The sequence below is a fragment of the Sebastes umbrosus genome, chromosome 4 (assembly GCF_015220745.1).
Source record: "Sebastes umbrosus isolate fSebUmb1 chromosome 4, fSebUmb1.pri, whole genome shotgun sequence".
In the NCBI taxonomy this organism is placed as follows: Eukaryota; Metazoa; Chordata; class Actinopteri; order Perciformes; family Sebastidae; genus Sebastes; species Sebastes umbrosus.
This window is the reverse complement of record NC_051272.1, coordinates 25,172,619-25,191,303: the sequence shown is the minus strand read 5'-3', so window position 1 is coordinate 25,191,303 and position 18,685 is coordinate 25,172,619. Positions and strand designations below refer to the sequence as shown.

General features: G+C 40.2%; 1 protein-coding gene across 3 annotated transcripts in view; it reads left to right on the top strand.

Moving 5' to 3' along the window:
• The first annotated feature begins 1,054 nt into the window (after positions 1-1,054).
• The window catches only part of abcc8 (ATP-binding cassette, sub-family C (CFTR/MRP), member 8), a 62,027-nt gene continuing 44,396 nt past the window's right edge, over positions 1,055-18,685 (top strand). Inside the window, exons 1-7 of one of the 3 annotated variants that reach the window (XM_037767847.1) lie at positions 1,055-1,211; positions 5,088-5,250; positions 8,049-8,190; positions 9,281-9,402; positions 11,626-11,792; positions 14,364-14,606; positions 18,080-18,268. In XM_037767847.1, coding sequence (XP_037623775.1) covers positions 1,191-1,211; positions 5,088-5,250; positions 8,049-8,190; positions 9,281-9,402; positions 11,626-11,792; positions 14,364-14,606; positions 18,080-18,268 — 1,047 coding nt within the window. In that variant the 5' untranslated portion in view covers positions 1,055-1,190. Of the gene's footprint in view, positions 1,212-5,087; positions 5,268-8,048; positions 8,191-9,280; positions 9,403-11,625; positions 11,793-14,363; positions 14,607-18,079; positions 18,269-18,685 lie in introns of those variants that run through there. The other 2 variants (XM_037767848.1, XM_037767849.1) reach the window with 2 other exon arrangements.

Sequence of the window (18,685 nt, the reverse complement as noted above, 5' to 3'; positions counted from 1 at the left end):
GAAAGAGGGGAAGCATAATAGGTCCTTGTTAATTGGTTATTTCCAGTTTGTTTCCCTAAAGAACATAAATAATTGTGTGAACTATTCTGGAGCAGCATTCTTTATAAGTTATAGCCTACCATCCATGGTTAATAACTCCAGAAGGGTATATTATAAGTCTCTTTTGTTTTTTTGCTGAGCATTGCCATAAACACATACTGTACATAGAGAGTAGAACTCCATTCTTTATGTTGGGGAGCCATACAGTTTTGTAATTAAATGTCCACAGGGGGCAATACAGTGCTCCTTCTTGAATACCAAGCTAGAGAGAGTCCAGCTGTGTTTATAATTCTGCTTTTAATAAACCTGAATGTCAGTAAACATACTTAAATTAGATTTATAATCAGAGTGCAGGAGTGAATTGTGGTAAATGTAAATTTACCATTGTGAATTAGGTTACACAGATATCTTAAAACTAGCATTATAACAACAATTAAGTCAAATCTAACAATAATAATTACACATAATTGCATTACCTGTCCAGGTTTAGAAGGGAAGCGATACTAGACTTGCAAGTTTGCTAGTTTTTGAATACCAAGCTAGAGAGAGTCCAGCTGTGTTTAGAATTCTACTTTGAATAAACCTGAATGTCAGTAAATAGGCTTAAATTAGATTTATAATCGGGAGTGAATTGTGATAAATGTACATTTTAGTTCATCTTAAATAAAAAAAAACGATAAAAAAAAAAAAGAAATCCATCATGTAATGTTACCCGTGTGTTGCTTCGCTGTGCAGCATCCCACCACATCAGTGTTATATAACCGCTTTACATGATGACATACATGTACGTGACTGCTGTCTGCTGCGCGTTTCAACGTCGCATCGACCAGCTGTTGGTGTGTTTGGTTGCTACTATAACCCGCCGGTCGACGGTTCATGACAGACACCAAAGGTGGCCTTGGGTGGAACATCTGCCCTCCTCTTCCTCCTCCTCCTCCTCCTCCTCCTCGGTACTCGGTTCAGCACCGTGGACAGCTCCTCTCTGCCTCCTCCACCCTCACAACACCGCCTGCTGTTGGACGCTCAAACACAAAGTGGGACATCAAGAAGTCGGCTGCTCTGTGGACACATGAGAGACCTGCAGGCTGGGAGATTTTTTACCACCTTTCTGTTCTTAACATCCGAGCGACGGATGTGACAGTATTGAAGAGATGATCTCACGATATAAACCGGTAAGTGCTGCTGGTGCTGCTGCTGGTTGGTTGGTTGGTTGTGTCACCTGGTGTCTCACACTGATCGATACTCTCACTTTGCACTGCTTTGCATTTCATGCACAGCATTATAAGGTGTTGACATTTTGAAGTATTTCTCAATTACACGCACACATAATATATATATATAAATACCCACCGAGGACATAAATGTTTTCATTTGCATACATCATTTTGCAGATCTAAACTGGACGCAGATTAAGGCCTATCCTATATCTAATGATGTTACAAGTCATTTTTAGGTCACAGTTAGTTAAGGAATCCCTGTGTGTGCTGTAATGGGATTATACATCACTGGGATTCATGATCGATACTCTCACTTTGGAAAAGACATGAACTGCTTTGCATTTCCTGCACATGCACAGCATTATAAGGTGTTGACATCTTGGAAGTATTTCTCAATTACGCACACATAATTGTATATAAATACCAACTGAGGACATTTTAATTTTTTTAATTTAATTGTTTTTAATTTAATTTAACCTTTATTTAATCAGGTTAGTCCCATTGAGATTAAGAACCTCTTTTCCAAGGGAGACCTGGCCAAGACGGTCAGCAGCAAGAACACAAAGTTGCAGACGCAGACACAAATAGAGATAAAATACAATTCACAAACACTAAAGCACTCAAATTTGCATTAAAACAGAACTATCTTAAAACAAATGGGGGGTCAAAAAGGAACTTTTCTGGGAGTCAGCTGTACAACAAGGGGGCTAAAAACATTGGCATGCCATAGAGTCTGCTCCTAAAGCTTTCATTTTAGATTTAATAATGTTTAATGATACATAGACATAGATGTTTTCATTTGCATACATCATTTTACAGATCTAAACTGGATGCAGATTAAGGCCTATCCTATATTTAATGATGTTACAAGTCATTTTAGGTCACAGTTAGTTAAGGAATCCCTGTGTGTGTGCTGTAATGGGATCATGCATCACTGGGATTCATGTATTTCTTAGGGGCGAGTTATGGGAGAGTGTGAAATATTGGGCTGTTACAGTGTGGTAACACATTATCACAGCCAGATGGAGGACATTTTCATTCTTTGAATAGGCCGAGAGAGACCTGGATTTACATAGATCAATGCATGATACATCATTCAATTCAATTCAATTCAATTCAAACTTTATTGCAGACTCTAGGTCCAGATAAGAAAAAAGAAAAAACAGCAACAACACATTACATATAATACATTACAATACAGGAAGCACTATAAAAGTCATGATTAAAAGATATTAAAAATATTAATATTAATATAAGTATATACATACATCAATGCCTTACATATAAAGACCAGTGCCTCCACAGCTGTGATTGGTACCGTGTAGTGCTAAATCTGATGTTAGACAACCGCAAGATTATGTCATTCTCAGAGTGATTAAGCTGGCATATAATCATTCACCTCTTTCCCTCACTTTACTCCCACAAACAAAATCACCACAGTGATGTCTGCATCTGTGCTACAATGGCAGAGTCTGTTCTGACATTTATCGATTTTAAGAATGCATTGTTCTTCATCTTTGCTGTAAGCCCCTCAGCTATACTAACCTCTTCCCTTTCTGAGGGTCTCTGTGAGAGGCCGCTGCTTTTCCTCTTTCTTTGTTTCTACACACACTGAAGCTTCAACTCTCCCCAGGCAATCCACTGATGGACAGTGCTTATCTGTGATGTAGGCCACCACAGGACTATAGCTCAGCCAGTTTTCCCAGCTGTAATAAAAAGATAGTAAAACAGACACAGTGCATGATAGAGCTGTTACCTGTATAGTTGAGATGCTGATTCCAAGATGAAATCCATTCTCATTTATGTTGGTGAAACCCCTGCTGACAACACATCTGGTTAGTCGTGCTATGCTGTGCCATTTGGATAAGCAGATTCCAGTTGTTTTTGGAATCACCCCTCTTATTGGCTTCATTTATTAAAAATCCCATGTCTGTTTACTGTCAGCTGGTGTCAGTATGGTCTTCAGAGTAAGAAGATAATTAACGTGTGACAGGAAGTGAGAGGACATGGGTGTACATTGACCTTCAATGTATATCAGAACTGCTTATTTTCTCTACGACGGCCTGTCAAAAGATAACAATTGTGTTTTTCTTTTCCCTCAGTAGGCTACTCCTTCAACCCTAAAAGAGAAATCTGGACAAAGCTATGTGCTTGCAGTGAAAAGCTTAATCTGTCTGCAGGTTTGCAAACCCCACCGAGAAAAAGCTTGCAAAGACATATGGCAGCATTCACACGAACAATCCAACATTTCATGTTTTTCCTAACATGAAGATAAAGTCAGACTACTACAGTGGACTGTAATGGAAAAGTAAACAGCATCGCTAGTCATTTTTAGGACAAAATGAAATAAACATACTACATAACATTATATCATATCAGGAGCTATGATAGCAGCATGTCTCTCTGAGACGTTACGTCTAATGCAGAATGCAAACCTGCAGTCAAACAGGCATTTAAATGGGGGGAAAAAAATGAATGTCTCTTTAAAGTTGGTCCCCATCAAGAGCATTTTTATTGCTCTTATAAGTGTGGTATTGCAAGCACAGGATCACATTTTGTTAACCACTTACAACAAGAAGTGTTGAATACATTATCGTTTACTGTATTCTTATGTTACCTCAGCACATATCTGTGTGTGTAAACAATCATGTAAACTGCTCCTTTACATTTAAGCGTATCTCCCTGTTGTTATTATGTAAAGGTCACCGTGGCGTGGATTACATTAAACATAAATCATTTCAACCAGTGAGAAAAAGGCCACGAGTCTGTTCCTGTTGATACATGGATTATCAAAATCTGCTCCCATGTGGCTCTTTGCTGATCCCTCTGAGCAAAACAGCTGCCATTGGCTGCAGCGGGATCACTCCCTGCAGGACCGGACGGACGCACAATGCATCCGCTAATATTTTATGTCTATTTCTTTTTTTTTTTATGTGTGCAGCATATTCTGTCACCGGTGTGCTCCTTCTCTTGTAGGTATAATGTGAACTCAAGTAATAAACAACTGAGGGGTAGAGTTATGTAGTTCCTGAAAACGTGGTGTTGGGATTTAGATTAGAGCGCTTGCTCATGCTTCACACGTACCTTCTTCACGACGTTTGTACTGCTCATTCAGCAGCTATACCCCCCCATCTCTCTCCTCTCTCCTCTCTCTCTCTCGCTCTCTTTCTTCATCATTCACTGCTCCCTCCTGCCTTCGCCCCCCCTACCTTCAGTCAGTGGCTCTCAGTCCTCCAGCTCGCCTGCACACTCTTCCCATTCTGCTCTCGTTCTCCAAGGTCGACTTCGAGCTCTGGTTTTCAAAGAGACAGGAATAGCAGGCGCACTGCAGAATGCAACCGCTGCTCTAGCTGTGTGTGTGTGTGCTTGGTGTGTGTGCTTGGTGTGTGTGTGTGTGTGTGAATGCATTCCAGTGGAGCTGTGCAGCGCCGAGGGAAGCTTCAGTTTTAGAGGATGTCTGAGGGCTGCGGGCAGACGGGATGCAGATGTTTCTCACCAGCATGGCAGCTTAGTCTGCCGGAGAGAAGAGAGAGCTGTTACCGCTGTTCTGGACTGTGACTGCCTCTGACCCCCATCTCCCTCCTTCCTTCCCTCCCTCTCTCTTTTTCATTGGATCCGATATTTGGGAGCTGGATTTGAGATTTGAGAGAGAGCAGGAAGGAGATCACTTTGGGAATTATCTCTACTGAAGACGCCATCAGTGCTCCCTTTGAAACAGACGACATGCTCTGAGAGTCTCTATTTAAAATCTCTCTGTCTCTCCTTTGTCTCTGGTCCTCCTCCCCTCCTCCTCCTCCCCCTCCCCCTCTTCCTCCGGCCGGTTCCCTGCAGAGTCCCGGTTCCACCATGCCCTTGGCGTTCTGTGGGAACGAGAACAAGTCGGTGGCCTACAACGTAGATGGGGGGGTTCTGAACAACGGCTGTTTCCTGGACGCGCTCAATGTGGTGCCACATGTCTTCCTCCTCTTCATCACCTTCCCCATCCTCTTCATCGGTGAGTGTCGCTGGGAGGTGAGATGCTCAGCCTCTTCGCAACACACCTCCCTGCCCCCACACACACACACACACACACACACACACACACACACGCACACACACACACACACACACACACACACACACACACACACACACACACACACACGCACACACACACACACACACACACACACACAGAGATGATATATCAGCACAACTCTCTGAGGATCTGTTGTAAGACTGATGGGCTTCAACATGCTCTCTATCTGCCCTACACACTTTAATACACTTAACTTTTATTTTATGAATGAGCTAGTTTGACTGAGTTAAAACACGTTCTCTGCAAGCGCTGGCTATCCCATAGACAATATTAGAATTATGAGTCTCTTGAGTATAGTAGGTCGAGGTAAGGCAGGACATATTTCTTGAGCTGCAAGCAAATGTGACTCCTCTGATGAATGTACAGAGGCAAACAGATGCCATTACGCTGATATTAGGTTACACCAACGTCGCTCTCCTTCCTGGCTGCTGGCCATTCCATTAGTGTCATCATCGGTGTATATCAGACCAGCGCACACTGCTGCTGCTGCTTACAGTCACACATGCTCCTACTTCATCATCTACCCTCTCACGTCATGGTGTATGCACACACCATGTGTACCTTTTTTCAAGCAGGAGCAACACATTGTCACTTCATACAACTGGTTTGACAGTGGCTCTGTTGTTCATTGAATATGCAACCTATATATCTGATTATATTTAACACACAGAGACATTAACTAACACATTACAATTCATTCTGTTTGGTTTGTCTTTGAACTGCATGCATACATGCTTTCATGTATTAGCTTACTAGATTTCTATTTTTTTGTTTATTTGTGATTTGGATGTTTTTGTAGTAGGATATTCTCCCACACTTCAAATTTCAGTGTTATTTCTGTCACTATGTTATGTGTTATATATATTATGTTAGATGACGTTAGATGACTCTTTAGCCATGCTAGCGGCTTGGCTCTGTGGATGGCAGTGTCGGTCTGTCCAGACTGAAAAATATCTCAACAACATCAGATGGATTGCCATGAAGTTTAAACTAAGATAATAAACATGGTAAACATTATACCTGCTAACCATCAGCATGTTAACATAGTTCACAGAAACGCTATGGCTGTAGACTAATACTCTTATTTTGTCTCATTCACAAGGTGAGATGTTCCTAGAAACCCTGTTGACGTTGCCTCCATAAATGTTTCTCATTTTTAAAACATTTTCCTTCTTTAACAAGAGCAAAGAAATTCAACTAAATTATGCTAATTAGCAGACTGAAAGTGGAAAGGCAAAAGCCCTCATTAATAGGCAGTGTGAGTCTGTTGTTAGAGGATAACCCAAGATGATCTGGCTGGAAGCTGGAAGCTGGAAGCTGCAGTGATTTCTCTCTCTCTTCTGTCACCTTGAGCTGCACTGCTTTCACTAACAACTTTGTCACCAAAGACAAACCTCAGGGGTCTGTCCACCTTTACAAAATGTATTCTGCGCCCCATTCTGCCCTGCAGCTATATACTGTAATGTGTTGCTCTTTACAGTGCTGGCTCATGAGTAATAGTCACATCGAGGTAACCAGGATTCTGTGGATTCATGCACCACAACACCTTCATACGGCAGTTTGCTTTACAGTCAGAGAAGAGGATTATTGTACCTCACTTAGGGCTGCAACTGATGATTATTTTCACTATCAATTGATCTGTTAACATTTTTTTTCAATTAGTCAATTCATTATTCAGCCTATAAAATGTGAGAAAATGGGGAAAAATGTCCATCGCAGCTTCCCAGAGCACGAGTTGACGTATTCAAATGTCTGTTTTTGTCCGACCAGCAGTCCAGAACCCAGATGTTTCATTTAATATCACATAAGACAAAGAAAACCATCAAATCTTCACATGTGAGAAGCTGGAACCAGCGAATCCTTGGGATTTTGCTAAAAAAATGACACTTGACAACAATTAATTGACTATTCAAAGTAGTTGCCGATTAATTTTCTGTCAATCGACTAATCATTTCAGCTCTAACCTCAGTCTTCTTTACTGTCAAACCAACAACCCTGAACATCCCACATTCCTAATAAGCTGCTGTTGGCCAAATGAATATGAGTGTTTGTGTGTGTGTTAGTGTGTGTGTGTGTGTGTGTGTGTGTGTGTGTGTTGTGTGTGTGCGACTCCCAGCCTGTGCCAACACTTCTCAGAGAGACAAATGGTCCAACAGCTAAGGTGCCAACAAGAGAGGAGTCATTAACATAATCTTGTTTGCAGAGATGTGTTTTATGACTCACATTAATGACATAAATTGCACTTTGATGACTGAATCATTGTTATATTATAGTCTGAGTTGAGACAAACACCTGGCAAAGTGAAGGGAAGGGACAAAGAACAAAGGACAAAGAAGCTGTAGACACAATAAGAGCTAAAATAATTGACTTGAGGTTTTAAGAACAGCAGCCATCTGGCCACTGTCATTGGCTTACCTGCCAAGCATCGAGCGATGTGATGAAAGTGATTATGAGAGCACTGTCATGTAGCTCATGATGTTCAAGGTGGCACTGGGAGTAGAAAGCACTAAATCAAGACTGTTTTTGAGTTGTTTTTTTTAGTGCAAATGTACAGCTACTCGCTGATAACTGAGTCAAGAAAAAAACAACTTTACATTTCTGACTGATCTACTGAAGTCCTTCTTTTATTTTACTGTCTCTGACTGTATGGTCAAAGTAATACACCCCTGATGCGTTTTTTATTTAAAACTTGTATTTCCTGTCTCCTGTTTGAGGCTGGGGCAGCCAGAGTTCAAAGGTCCACATCCACCACAGCACCTGGCTTCACTTCCCTGGTCACAACCTGCGCTGGCTCCTCACCTTCGTCCTGCTCTTCGTCCTCGTCTGTGAGATTGCAGAGGGCATTGTCTCCGATGGGTATGTTTGACACACTAACTAATCTAACCTGCAAGTGTAGGTGATGTCTTTGTCCTCTGACACAGATGATTAAATTGTTCCAATTATTATTATTTACTCACCTTTAAAAGTTTTGTGTAAAACACTTTACAATAATTTGAGTGTATTCATGCTACAATATAATAATGAGCCATACTGCATTTTATTTGGTGTTATTTGGAGTGTGCTGCTTCATTGTTGGGTGACGGTGGTTTACTAGTCACCTAATCTAAGACTATTTGACACCTGGGATGGCAGGTGATTACAATTAATTGCAATTAACACTTCACTATTTCTCACCTTCATCTCCAACTACCATGCAACCAGGCTCTTCAGATTAACCCAATTTCAAACAGGACTAAATATATATATATTTGTTTTTTTTCTATAGTATATGCACAGTTAGTTTATAATTGATTTACTTTATATTGACGTAAAAAATTAACATAGAAGCAAAAAAAAAAGGAAAGCAAGTATGTTTTTTTGTTGTGCAGGCATCTGTCATGTTATAATGTTGTTACAGCGGTTTTCCGACCATATTCTTTACTAAATATATTATTATTATATATATATTTTCCAATATGTTTTATCCTCCTCTACCTTCTAACTCAGCAGCAGTTTATAAACCTTTTGTCACTGAGGTAAATGTCAGAGAGTTCACCTGCCAATCACAGGTTTTAGGCATGTTGAAACCCAGAGAGACACGGTTTGACAGATAATCCATCTCTGCCCTTTCTCTCTTTAAATCTCCCATCTCCTTGTTATCTGTTACCCTCTCCTTCTCTCTGCCTGGGCTATAAGTCCTGTTGTTGTCTAATGTAGTGATGCATATAACAGGATCCAGTAAACACTCAGGATTACTGTTTATCAGCCGTTTCTGCAGACTGTGGAGGGTAACTGCATGTGAGTAATTGTTACTGAAGTGAATAGAGGAGCTCTCCATCTGCTCTCCACTTCACTGGTCTTTTCACACTGACTTCAGCGCTGTTGCTGAAAGAGCCTTTCACAGTTGTGAGAATAATTTTGTGCTGACTCTAAGCCTTTTCTTCTTTTATCTGGTTTTCATTTGCAGGTTCAGCCAGTCCCTCCATCTTCACCTGTACATGCCCGCAGCTCTGGCCTTCATGGCTGGCATCACCTCTATTGTCTACTATCACAACATCGAGACCTCCAACTTCCCCAAACTACTAATAGGTACAGTATTCTTAAATTCAGCTATTCTTTGTTTATTAATCATCCACACTCCCCCTTATTGTTGCATCAAAATTTGATTAAGTCTTGTGAAAACATTGCTGGATAGTGATCAGGGCTTGCAAAGCCTGGATGAAGCAAACTATTAGGTCTGTACCGAATGTCATTTTTCTATTGAGATTTTCAAAAGAAGCTTTTATGTCTGTTGTTATATTTTATGACGTGATAACCCGAAAAAAAAGCTGGAGAAAATAGATCTTTTGCTATTGTGGTTATATAAATGGAAATTATGGTGCTGTTACATTGCTGCTAGTACACTCCGTTAAAACAGGTACATAACTCCCTTTGTGTGCGGCAAGCAGGAGAGCAAACAGTTTTGTTTTTTTATGATTTATATTTTATTAACGTTTTAGCAAACAGTTTTTTGACCGTAGTGAAAATGTTGTTTTTGAAAGGCTAAACGCCAACAAACGTGGATTGAAGCAGAATATTTCATTACATACATTTTTTTTGTGAATTTTGGAAATTAATACATCTATCTTTTTTCAAGACATTTTGAGTTTTGGACTTTCCAACGCTCTGGAGTGATTGGAAATGTTTAGATCACACAAGTCAGAAACAATCCTATGCAACCATCACTGGAATCTAATTCTACAAATAGTATAATACTAATAATATGAGTGTAGCCCAATCTTTATTAGCAAATGTTCAGAAATACCGTGTTTAAAGTTTAAACAGAATGAATAGACATACAAAAAAACAATAAAAAAACAAAACAAAGCTGCACAGCATTTAAATGTTGATTTAGAATTTTACTGTCAACGTTATGAATGAAGCTTCGAACTATTTGGCACAGCCCTCCAAACTATGTAATATAAAACTGACCCTTGTCATCTATTTTACCTCGTAGTGTCAGAACAGCAGCAGATTCAAATTACATAAGCCCCTTAGGATGATATATAATTATAAACTGAGTCAGTGCAACCGTTTACAGATGAATGGTTCATTACAATCAGACAAGATTGTAAAATGATTGAGGGCATTATCATCTAGTGTAATTGTTCTGCTGTGGGTGGATATTAATTATCCCTTTTCATTAGGAAAATTAGTTTCTGGTGAAAGATCTGCACAGTTTTCTGTATTTTCAACAAAAATAAATTCCTTGCTTGTGATTATTTTCATTGTAACCCTTTATGACCTGTGAGAATTAATACACTATAATAAAACATCCCCATAGCAACAATATAGTGTTTTCATGTTAATTAAGAGATACATTAGGACATACACTGTATTCTTCCTAGTCAGCTGTTAACCAGTGATATCTCTTTATAGTTCTGTATCTCACCCATCTATTGTGAAATGCATCAGTTAACATTATTTCACAACAATATCACCCTTCACCTTAGTCCATTAGCTTCCATCCCATGTTTGCCCCTGTAATGATCACCCGGTTGCTTCTCTTCGACTGTTAATACTCTCCGCACGCATCATTAACTCATCTAGAGTTCAGCTGTCAATGCTTTACTCGCTACTCCCATCACGGCGCTGAGCCATATCACAGTCAGTTTCTTGATGGAAGTTGGTGGAGCGGCGCTGGGCTCATCATTGCATGAACAGAAATTAATCTTATGTATCGAGACTCTACCATTGACCTGCACGCTGCCACTATTGTCACGGTATAGATGCTCTTCATAATAAAGAAGTAAACTCTGTATAACAGTCCGAGTGGATGATCTTATTACCCTGCAGTGTAATCGTTCCCTGACAGCTTTCTCATCTTTTATCACAATCAATCTCTCAATATTTGCCCCATTAAACATCTTAAACTGACTAAAGATCAAAAGATCTACATGGAGTGAAGACAATTGACTTACTTGCTATTTACTGGATTAAAGTTGACCTTGAAAGCTGTTAGACACACATCGCTGAGGTGTTGCTGTTGACATCTGAGGAGAGGAGGAAGGCACTTACTGTATAATTAATAGGGAGCACTATAGTTAAAAGGACTAAAACAAGAAATTAAATGATGCCTACATAGAAAACATTACTCAGTAAAAAACATGAATTAAGCCATGGCTATATAGTTTCAAACAAACTGACAAACATTATTAAACGCCAGCTCTAAAATAACAGTTGGCCAGCTCTAAAATAACAGTTGGGTTATTTATCCTTTTGGCTTGTCCAGTGATTTACTGTCTTTTTCCGATCCCTGCTAAATCTCCTCAGCCCTGCTGATCTACTGGGTGCTGGCCTTCATCATGAAGACCACTAAGTTTGCCAAGTACACCGAGCATGGCATCGGCCCAAGGCAGCTACGCTACTGCCTCACCGGACTGCTGATGCTGCTGTATGGACTCCTACTAGCTGTGGAGATCAGAGTCATCCTGGGAAGGGTGAGTCTGTGTGTGTGTGTTTTGTTTCATGTGTGAAGTTGTGTGTAGCCATCTGACTGTTGAAGGTTTTTAGCTTTAGTCACCTCTTTCTTCTTTTATTCTGAAATCCAAATGGCTCCAGTGGTCAGGGATCAGTAAAGCTGCCCAGGGTAAGATAAAAAATAGGTTGGATGCAATGAAACTACATGTTTATTTTTCCTTGTCACAGATGTTGAATTGTTTGGAAATTAATGTTTATGTTGGTGCGTGTCATAGTGGTGAATGTAGCAATTCATAGTGAAGGAATAACCCGTTAACGCAAATTCGTTTTAATGCCACTAATTTCTTTAAAACATTAATGCAACTTGCAATTTTTAGGTTGTAGCGCGTCTCAGATTTAAAGCTAGAGTGAAGATACTGGTATGATATAAAACTTGAAAACCTAAGGAATCCATTGGCATACTCGCTTGTCGTGAAGGAGGCTCAATAACGCTAAAAACTTATGCAAAATTTTGGCGATGAAAACTGTCATGGCTATTTTCAGAGGGGTGAAAAACGTAGAAGAAAACGTCAGACCTTAGTCTGAAGAAGAGCTTGTGCTTGAAACTTCACCTATTAAGATGTGCCAATAAATTGCACTTAAAGGGAGCTACAATGAACAGACTTTTATGTGCGTGACCACTTTACATTGTTTTCAAAGGGGTCCCTTGACCTCTGACATCAAGATCTGTGAATGAAAATGGGTTCTATGAGTACCCACGAGTCTCCCCTTTACAGACATGCCCACTTTATGATACTCACATGTAGTTTGGGGCAAGTCATAGTCAAGTCAGCACACTGACACACTGACAGCTGTTGTTGCCTGTTGGGCTGCAGTTTGTCATGTTATAATTTGAGCATAATTTTTATGTTAAAGGCATGATTTCCAATTATAAATATATACATACATTTGCATAAATCAGCATATTTGCCCACTCCCATGACGATCAGAGTATTAAATACTTGACAAATCTCCCTTTAAGGTACATTTTGAACAGATAAGAAATGTATGATTAATTTGCGATTAATCGTGATAAAGAAATGTAATCAATTGACAGCCCTACTAAAAACACATTATTAAAGGAACAAAAACTCAAACTTCTCAAGAAAAATGCAGCAAAAATAAGGCAAGAAAAATAGAAAAAATCATAAAAAGGAAGGACAGAATAAAAAATAAAGATAACAACATGAAAGCCAGATCCTCTCAGCTTTATGAAACCGACAATAAGAGCCTCAGGCTGCCATCTGGCTCATACTGTACGTGGTTCAAAGGTGTGCCAGACTGCTGCCACGCTAAACTGTGATCAACATCTTTAAAACTGATTTTGACAGCTGAGGAAACTTTTCATTATCTGGCTGTATTCTATTGATTGCAGAACAAACCAATCACGGCCACATCTTTTGATTATTCAGTTTTTTACATTTTCGTCATGTAACCCTTTTTGAACAGGAACGAGAAAATGTCAGACTCTTTTTTTCCTCTTTTCCTCTGGGCAATTTAGAGTGTCTTTGTCGCGGTTAACCTCTGCACTGAGCACGCGTCTGTCATTGGATCTGACTCCCCTGGGTGAACAGCAAAGAAAGGGGTTCTCCCATCATGCCCTGCACTCAGTCTGTTGAGGCACACGCTCTAAACCTTTTTCACTGGATGTGTAATTCTTTGAGCAGTACATTTTAAATTAGCTCTTTCATAGGATTTCTTTGGTTATATGATCAAAAAAAATTTGCTTTGTAAATGCATTGTTATAATTCAATGTTACTTAAGTGATTTTCAATAATCCTCTCTTGACATTGCTGCAAACTGCTAATCCTTCAATTGTTCAATCAAATTCAACTAATTAATACACTTCAAAACATGAATTTGCAAAACATAATTGGTGTATATTATTCTTATCTGGACCCATTTTAAAACAAAACCACAAAAACAGAATATTATGAGGCTTACAGTATAATGAAATAAATATAATTTGTGTTTGTGTGTATAAATAGTAACCAGTATTTGGACGTGTTCTTTGATTCATCTGCCAGTCACTGACCTAGTTTCCATAAAGCTTAAAAACAAGCGTCGACTCTGTTTCACTGTCTTCATATGATATTTTGTGAAGCTTAATTTCACTGCACCACATTTATTATTTTCTATTTCTTCTATTCTGTTGTTATTTCTATTCTGTTCAGCCTAATGGTTGTGAAAGGAGAACATATGTAATGTCAAGCTTTGCCGAGATTCAGCAATTGCCACAGTGACACCAGACAACCTGTAATTAATACACACTAGAGACAATTTATCTTTCAGCAGCTATAATTAATCCTACTAATAAGAGTGTGTTCAACTGTCATATCCACTGTGTTGTAGCTCTAATATGCAGCTATGGAGTACATTATAATTATTATCTCTAGATGTTGTCACAGTTGAGCTGATGTTTCTGTTTCATTGGATGTCTAATCAGCGTTTGCGTGTGTTTATATTCACCCTTTATTTTCAGGCCACTGCAGATGACACAGTGAGTCGAATACTAATTCAAAATTGTCTTCCTTTCCTTCCTTTTCTCACAGCGCTACATGTGTTTCGCCAATCCCACAGAGGTGAAGCCCCCAGAGGACCTCCAGGACCTGGGTGTTCGTTTCCTGCAGCCCTTCGTCAACCTGTTGTCCAAAGCCACCTACTGGTGGATGAACACCTTCATCACCGCCGCTCACAGACGACCCATCGACCTCAAGGTCATCGGCAAGCTGCCCATTGCCATGAGAGCCCTCACCAACTACATAAAGCTACGCAAGGCCTTCGAAAACCAGAAGGTTAGTGCATCGACTGACTGGTTTAGTGTTGGTAATCTCTTCTTCTTGGGCAACATGGGATTACCGCTTAGTGCTTGAATCATTTTAGCCCATAGACAAGTGTGAAAAGGCCTCATAGAACACACAGCTCAACCAATACAATGTACATTAGACGTATCACATCAGTAAATGTTTCTTGACTATGCTGTGCCATTTTCCACCACGTGCATTTGCAAAGAAACTGAAGGGCTCCTCTTCATTCTGTAATATACAGAATGTATAAAAACAGCCATTATAACATTTTCTTCAGATCATTTCAAATGTGGGAGATCTGTTTAATTTTAGATCTGAGATCCTGTAACTGATGTGGTAGAAATCAAAAGCTTCACTCTGCTTCTTGCGTCATTGGTGCTGAATAAATAATCGTGGATGTATCAGGCAGTGGTGCAGATGGCAACAGAAAGTGGTAGAAGATGGTCTGTATGTTGGAAAGAAAAACTGGAGAAAGTGAGTGATAATATTGGGCTGTTCCTCCCATGACTTGTAGTTTCTGTGAGAAGTGAAATGGTAAATTATTTTGTACACAAATGACAAAGCAAATGTCTGCATGTGAAGGGTCCTGGTGTTATTTTAAGCAACGGGCAAACCAGATTACGAAATAGGAGAAAAGTGCTGTCTCATTCTGAATGTGGTGATTCATCAATAAATCAACTTGGATCTCCCACTCACAGACACAAATAAGAATATACAGTAAGTATTTATGTAAGAGCTTAGAGTGCAGCTCAAGCCTTGTTGTGCCCCACTTCACTTCACTTCACTTTGAGCCCAGTTGATAGTTTAACCCTCTTAATAAATGTTGTTTGTAATGTTGAATTTGCTATTTGTTGGTCAGTCCTATATGTGCATGAAGTGATATGGGAATCTTACCGTAGGTTTTTTTGTTTGTTTTTTGATACAGCTGTTCTCATAAAAGACGCTGATCTCTGTCCTGTGATGACGCAGCCCTGAACTGGGACCATTAAACTGTATCCAGACGTCACAGAGATAATTAGTCAGTAGTGTAAACACTGAAAATGTCACCGTGCCTTCAAACATGCACACATCTCAGTCCTATTAAGTTGTCTGTTATTTGGAAAAACACATTTCCACTTCACAAATTGAATATGGTTCCTCCACTTCATACCTTTAGAACTACTTTTGTGAAACATTTTTGTTGGTGCTGTGTCAGAGAGGTGCTGATTAAACCTTAAGCTTATGATTTGTAAGGCTGCTGTCTTTGGTGGTGGCGTTTTGGTTTGTTTTACTGTATGCTGTGAGGTGTTTTTAATATTTTTGTCTTCCATGAATGTAATGGAGGTGGAGAAAAATACTAGACACCTTTTGTGCCACAGTGGGTCAGTGGTTAGCACAGCTGCCCGGCCAGTTCGGGCCTTTCTGGGTGGATGCTGTCGCTGTATCTTTGTGGGTTTCCTCTTACAGTTAAAAGACATGTAGATTTAGTGAACTGGACACTGTAAATTATGATAGACTTCCCGTCTTGGGATTACCTCAGGCTCTCAGCCATAGCATGCTGGAATACTTGAGCCCCCTACGACTCTAAGCTGGTATATAGTAGAAAGTGGGTGGATGGATGGAAGCAACAAGGATTTGATGGTTTGATGAAATGAAATGAAATCTAAGTCGCTTTGGACAAAAGTGATGCAATGCAGCACAATAAAAAAGACTTAAAAAAAGGTTTTTCACTGAGTGTATCCCCATATGCTCTCATAAGCATATACCCATTTATAAATGTACCAATAGAATAGCTACTATTTTGACAATCAAACAACGCTTCCTCCCATAAGATTAAGTATTTACACTTTTTCAGTTCCTCCTCTTCTTTTGCAAAATTGATACATGGGCTAGTTTGCAGTACAGCTCTTCAAAATTCATAAATAATGTAGATGTTTGGTAGAGAATTGAACAGGTGGATGAAACTGCTTTTGTCCCTTCTGTCTATTTCCACACTGCGCTCGTCCCAAGACGGTGTGTTGATCCGTCTTATTAATTCAGTCTGAACTGGGGATGTTGCCGTGCTACATATCGTTTCTCCTTCTTTCCTCTCTCCCTCTTTTTGCATCTCCCTCTCCGTCTCACTTTTGGAGCACGTGTGAGGGGTCGGAGGTGAAGGGCCTACTGTACAGGGTCATTGTTTTCCAGTGTTTGGGAGGTCACGGAGATTCGTCACTGCTGCATGTGCGTCCGGTGTGAACGCAACCCCACTTCCTTCCGGCAGAAGCGAGGGATGAGAGGGATTGAGAGATCCCAGTGGAGAGGTGGGGGGGTGGTGGTGGGGGTCGGGCATTAAGAGGAGAGCCCGGAGGCGACGGGTCATTCCCATTCTACTGTGAACGAGGCGACATCCCGACCCCTGTGGGGGTGAAAGCACTGCACTTCATGGGAAGCTAGTTTCACTCTGCGTGTGTGAGAAGAAACGTCCTCCTTCCTTCTCGTTTGAACCCAAGGTAGAAAGAAAGGATGTGTGGGTGTGTGTTTGTTTGTGTGTGACGCGCGCAGTGACACATGTTTCTTATGAAGGTTCAACAAGAGCTCTAATGGAAATATAGACACACATGACGACAGTCGCGTCTGTTCTCACAGTTCTGTGAATCTCACACACACACAGTGGAAATGTTCTGGGAGTGTTTACTGCACCGTGACAGTCCAGATGTTTTCCTCTGATCATTGCTAACTCACTGAACCAGGCTGTTGTGTTGTTTGTGAAATTAATATATTTTGAACGTTATAAATCAATATAAATTAAGATCAGTAGCTCCTCCAGTCTGCCTTGAAAAACATCAATTTAATTCTCAAAGTGATTTCTAATGACTTGACATTTTCTTTTGTCATCTCAAGTCATTTTAAAAGCTTGTTTTCATTTGCTGTTTAATCCTCATCCTCGTCCAGCATCATTAGTTATAGAGCAGTTAAACATGCCTGACTGAGCTCCACTGTGAAACTCACCATTAATAACCACATCCCACGATGCAGCAGCAGCGGGAAGGATGGCAGCCCCTAACTTGACCTCATTCTGCCGGTTTCTGTTGCAGTGGTGGAGCGACTCTTGAGTTAATGGTGTCGATTCAGCTTTTATGTTCAAGAAATTACTTTCTCTTGCTCCGTTAGCAGCCTGTATTGTCTAACCTTGCTTCCTTTTCTTTTGTTGTGCTGCCAGTACAGCTCCACAGAGAAATGACTGTTCATAATATTTTGGTAACAAACCAGTTTACTCCTCGCTTCAACAGCAGCCTTCTTCATTACACTAATGGAACAGTGTGAATGTTCTGATAGCTGATGATTTATGTTTGTGATTTAGATTTTAAGAGTCCAAATCCTTTAAAGTAGACAACATCCTTATTCAGTCACTGTCGATTAGCTGTATTCAGCAAATCCTCCTCAACGTATTCACTCAGCATGCTGATATATTTCCACATCTGTCCCCTCTCTTCCCCCAGAGGCCTCAAGGGACAACACCCCAGAGCCCAAAGTTGATCTGGCAGGCTTTGAGGAAAGCATTCGGCCGACCTCTCATCCTCAGCATCACATTCCGCTTCCTGGCCGACCTGCTGGGCTTCGCCGGCCCTCTCTGCATCTCCGGCATCGTCCACCACATCAGCAAGGACAACCGCACCAGTCAGCAGCCGGTGAGGGGTCAACCACACTGCAATGCACACAATAGGGTAGCATAGAATAACATAACAGAGGGAATAAAACTCTATGGTTCATGAGCAAATGTGGCTGTTGAATTGGTTACTTATTTTCACTCGTCACAACATCATCATCAACATCATCACCTTCTTTATTGCTTGTGATTTGTGATAACATCTGAAATACACCCCATTCCCTGAATAAGGCTGTGAGATACAGTCATAAGCTCAAGAGCTAGTAAGTAAAACTTGAGTTTAGAATATTTGAACACATTGTAATAGAGAAGTGAAATACAGATTTTACATTTTGTGTGTGCTGCCATATCACACCATGTTTTAAAGTTGAAAAATGAAACAACTCTGTCTCGTCTTTGATTAATTTTCTGGTTAAGTTTAGGATGTTTCACCGAAATC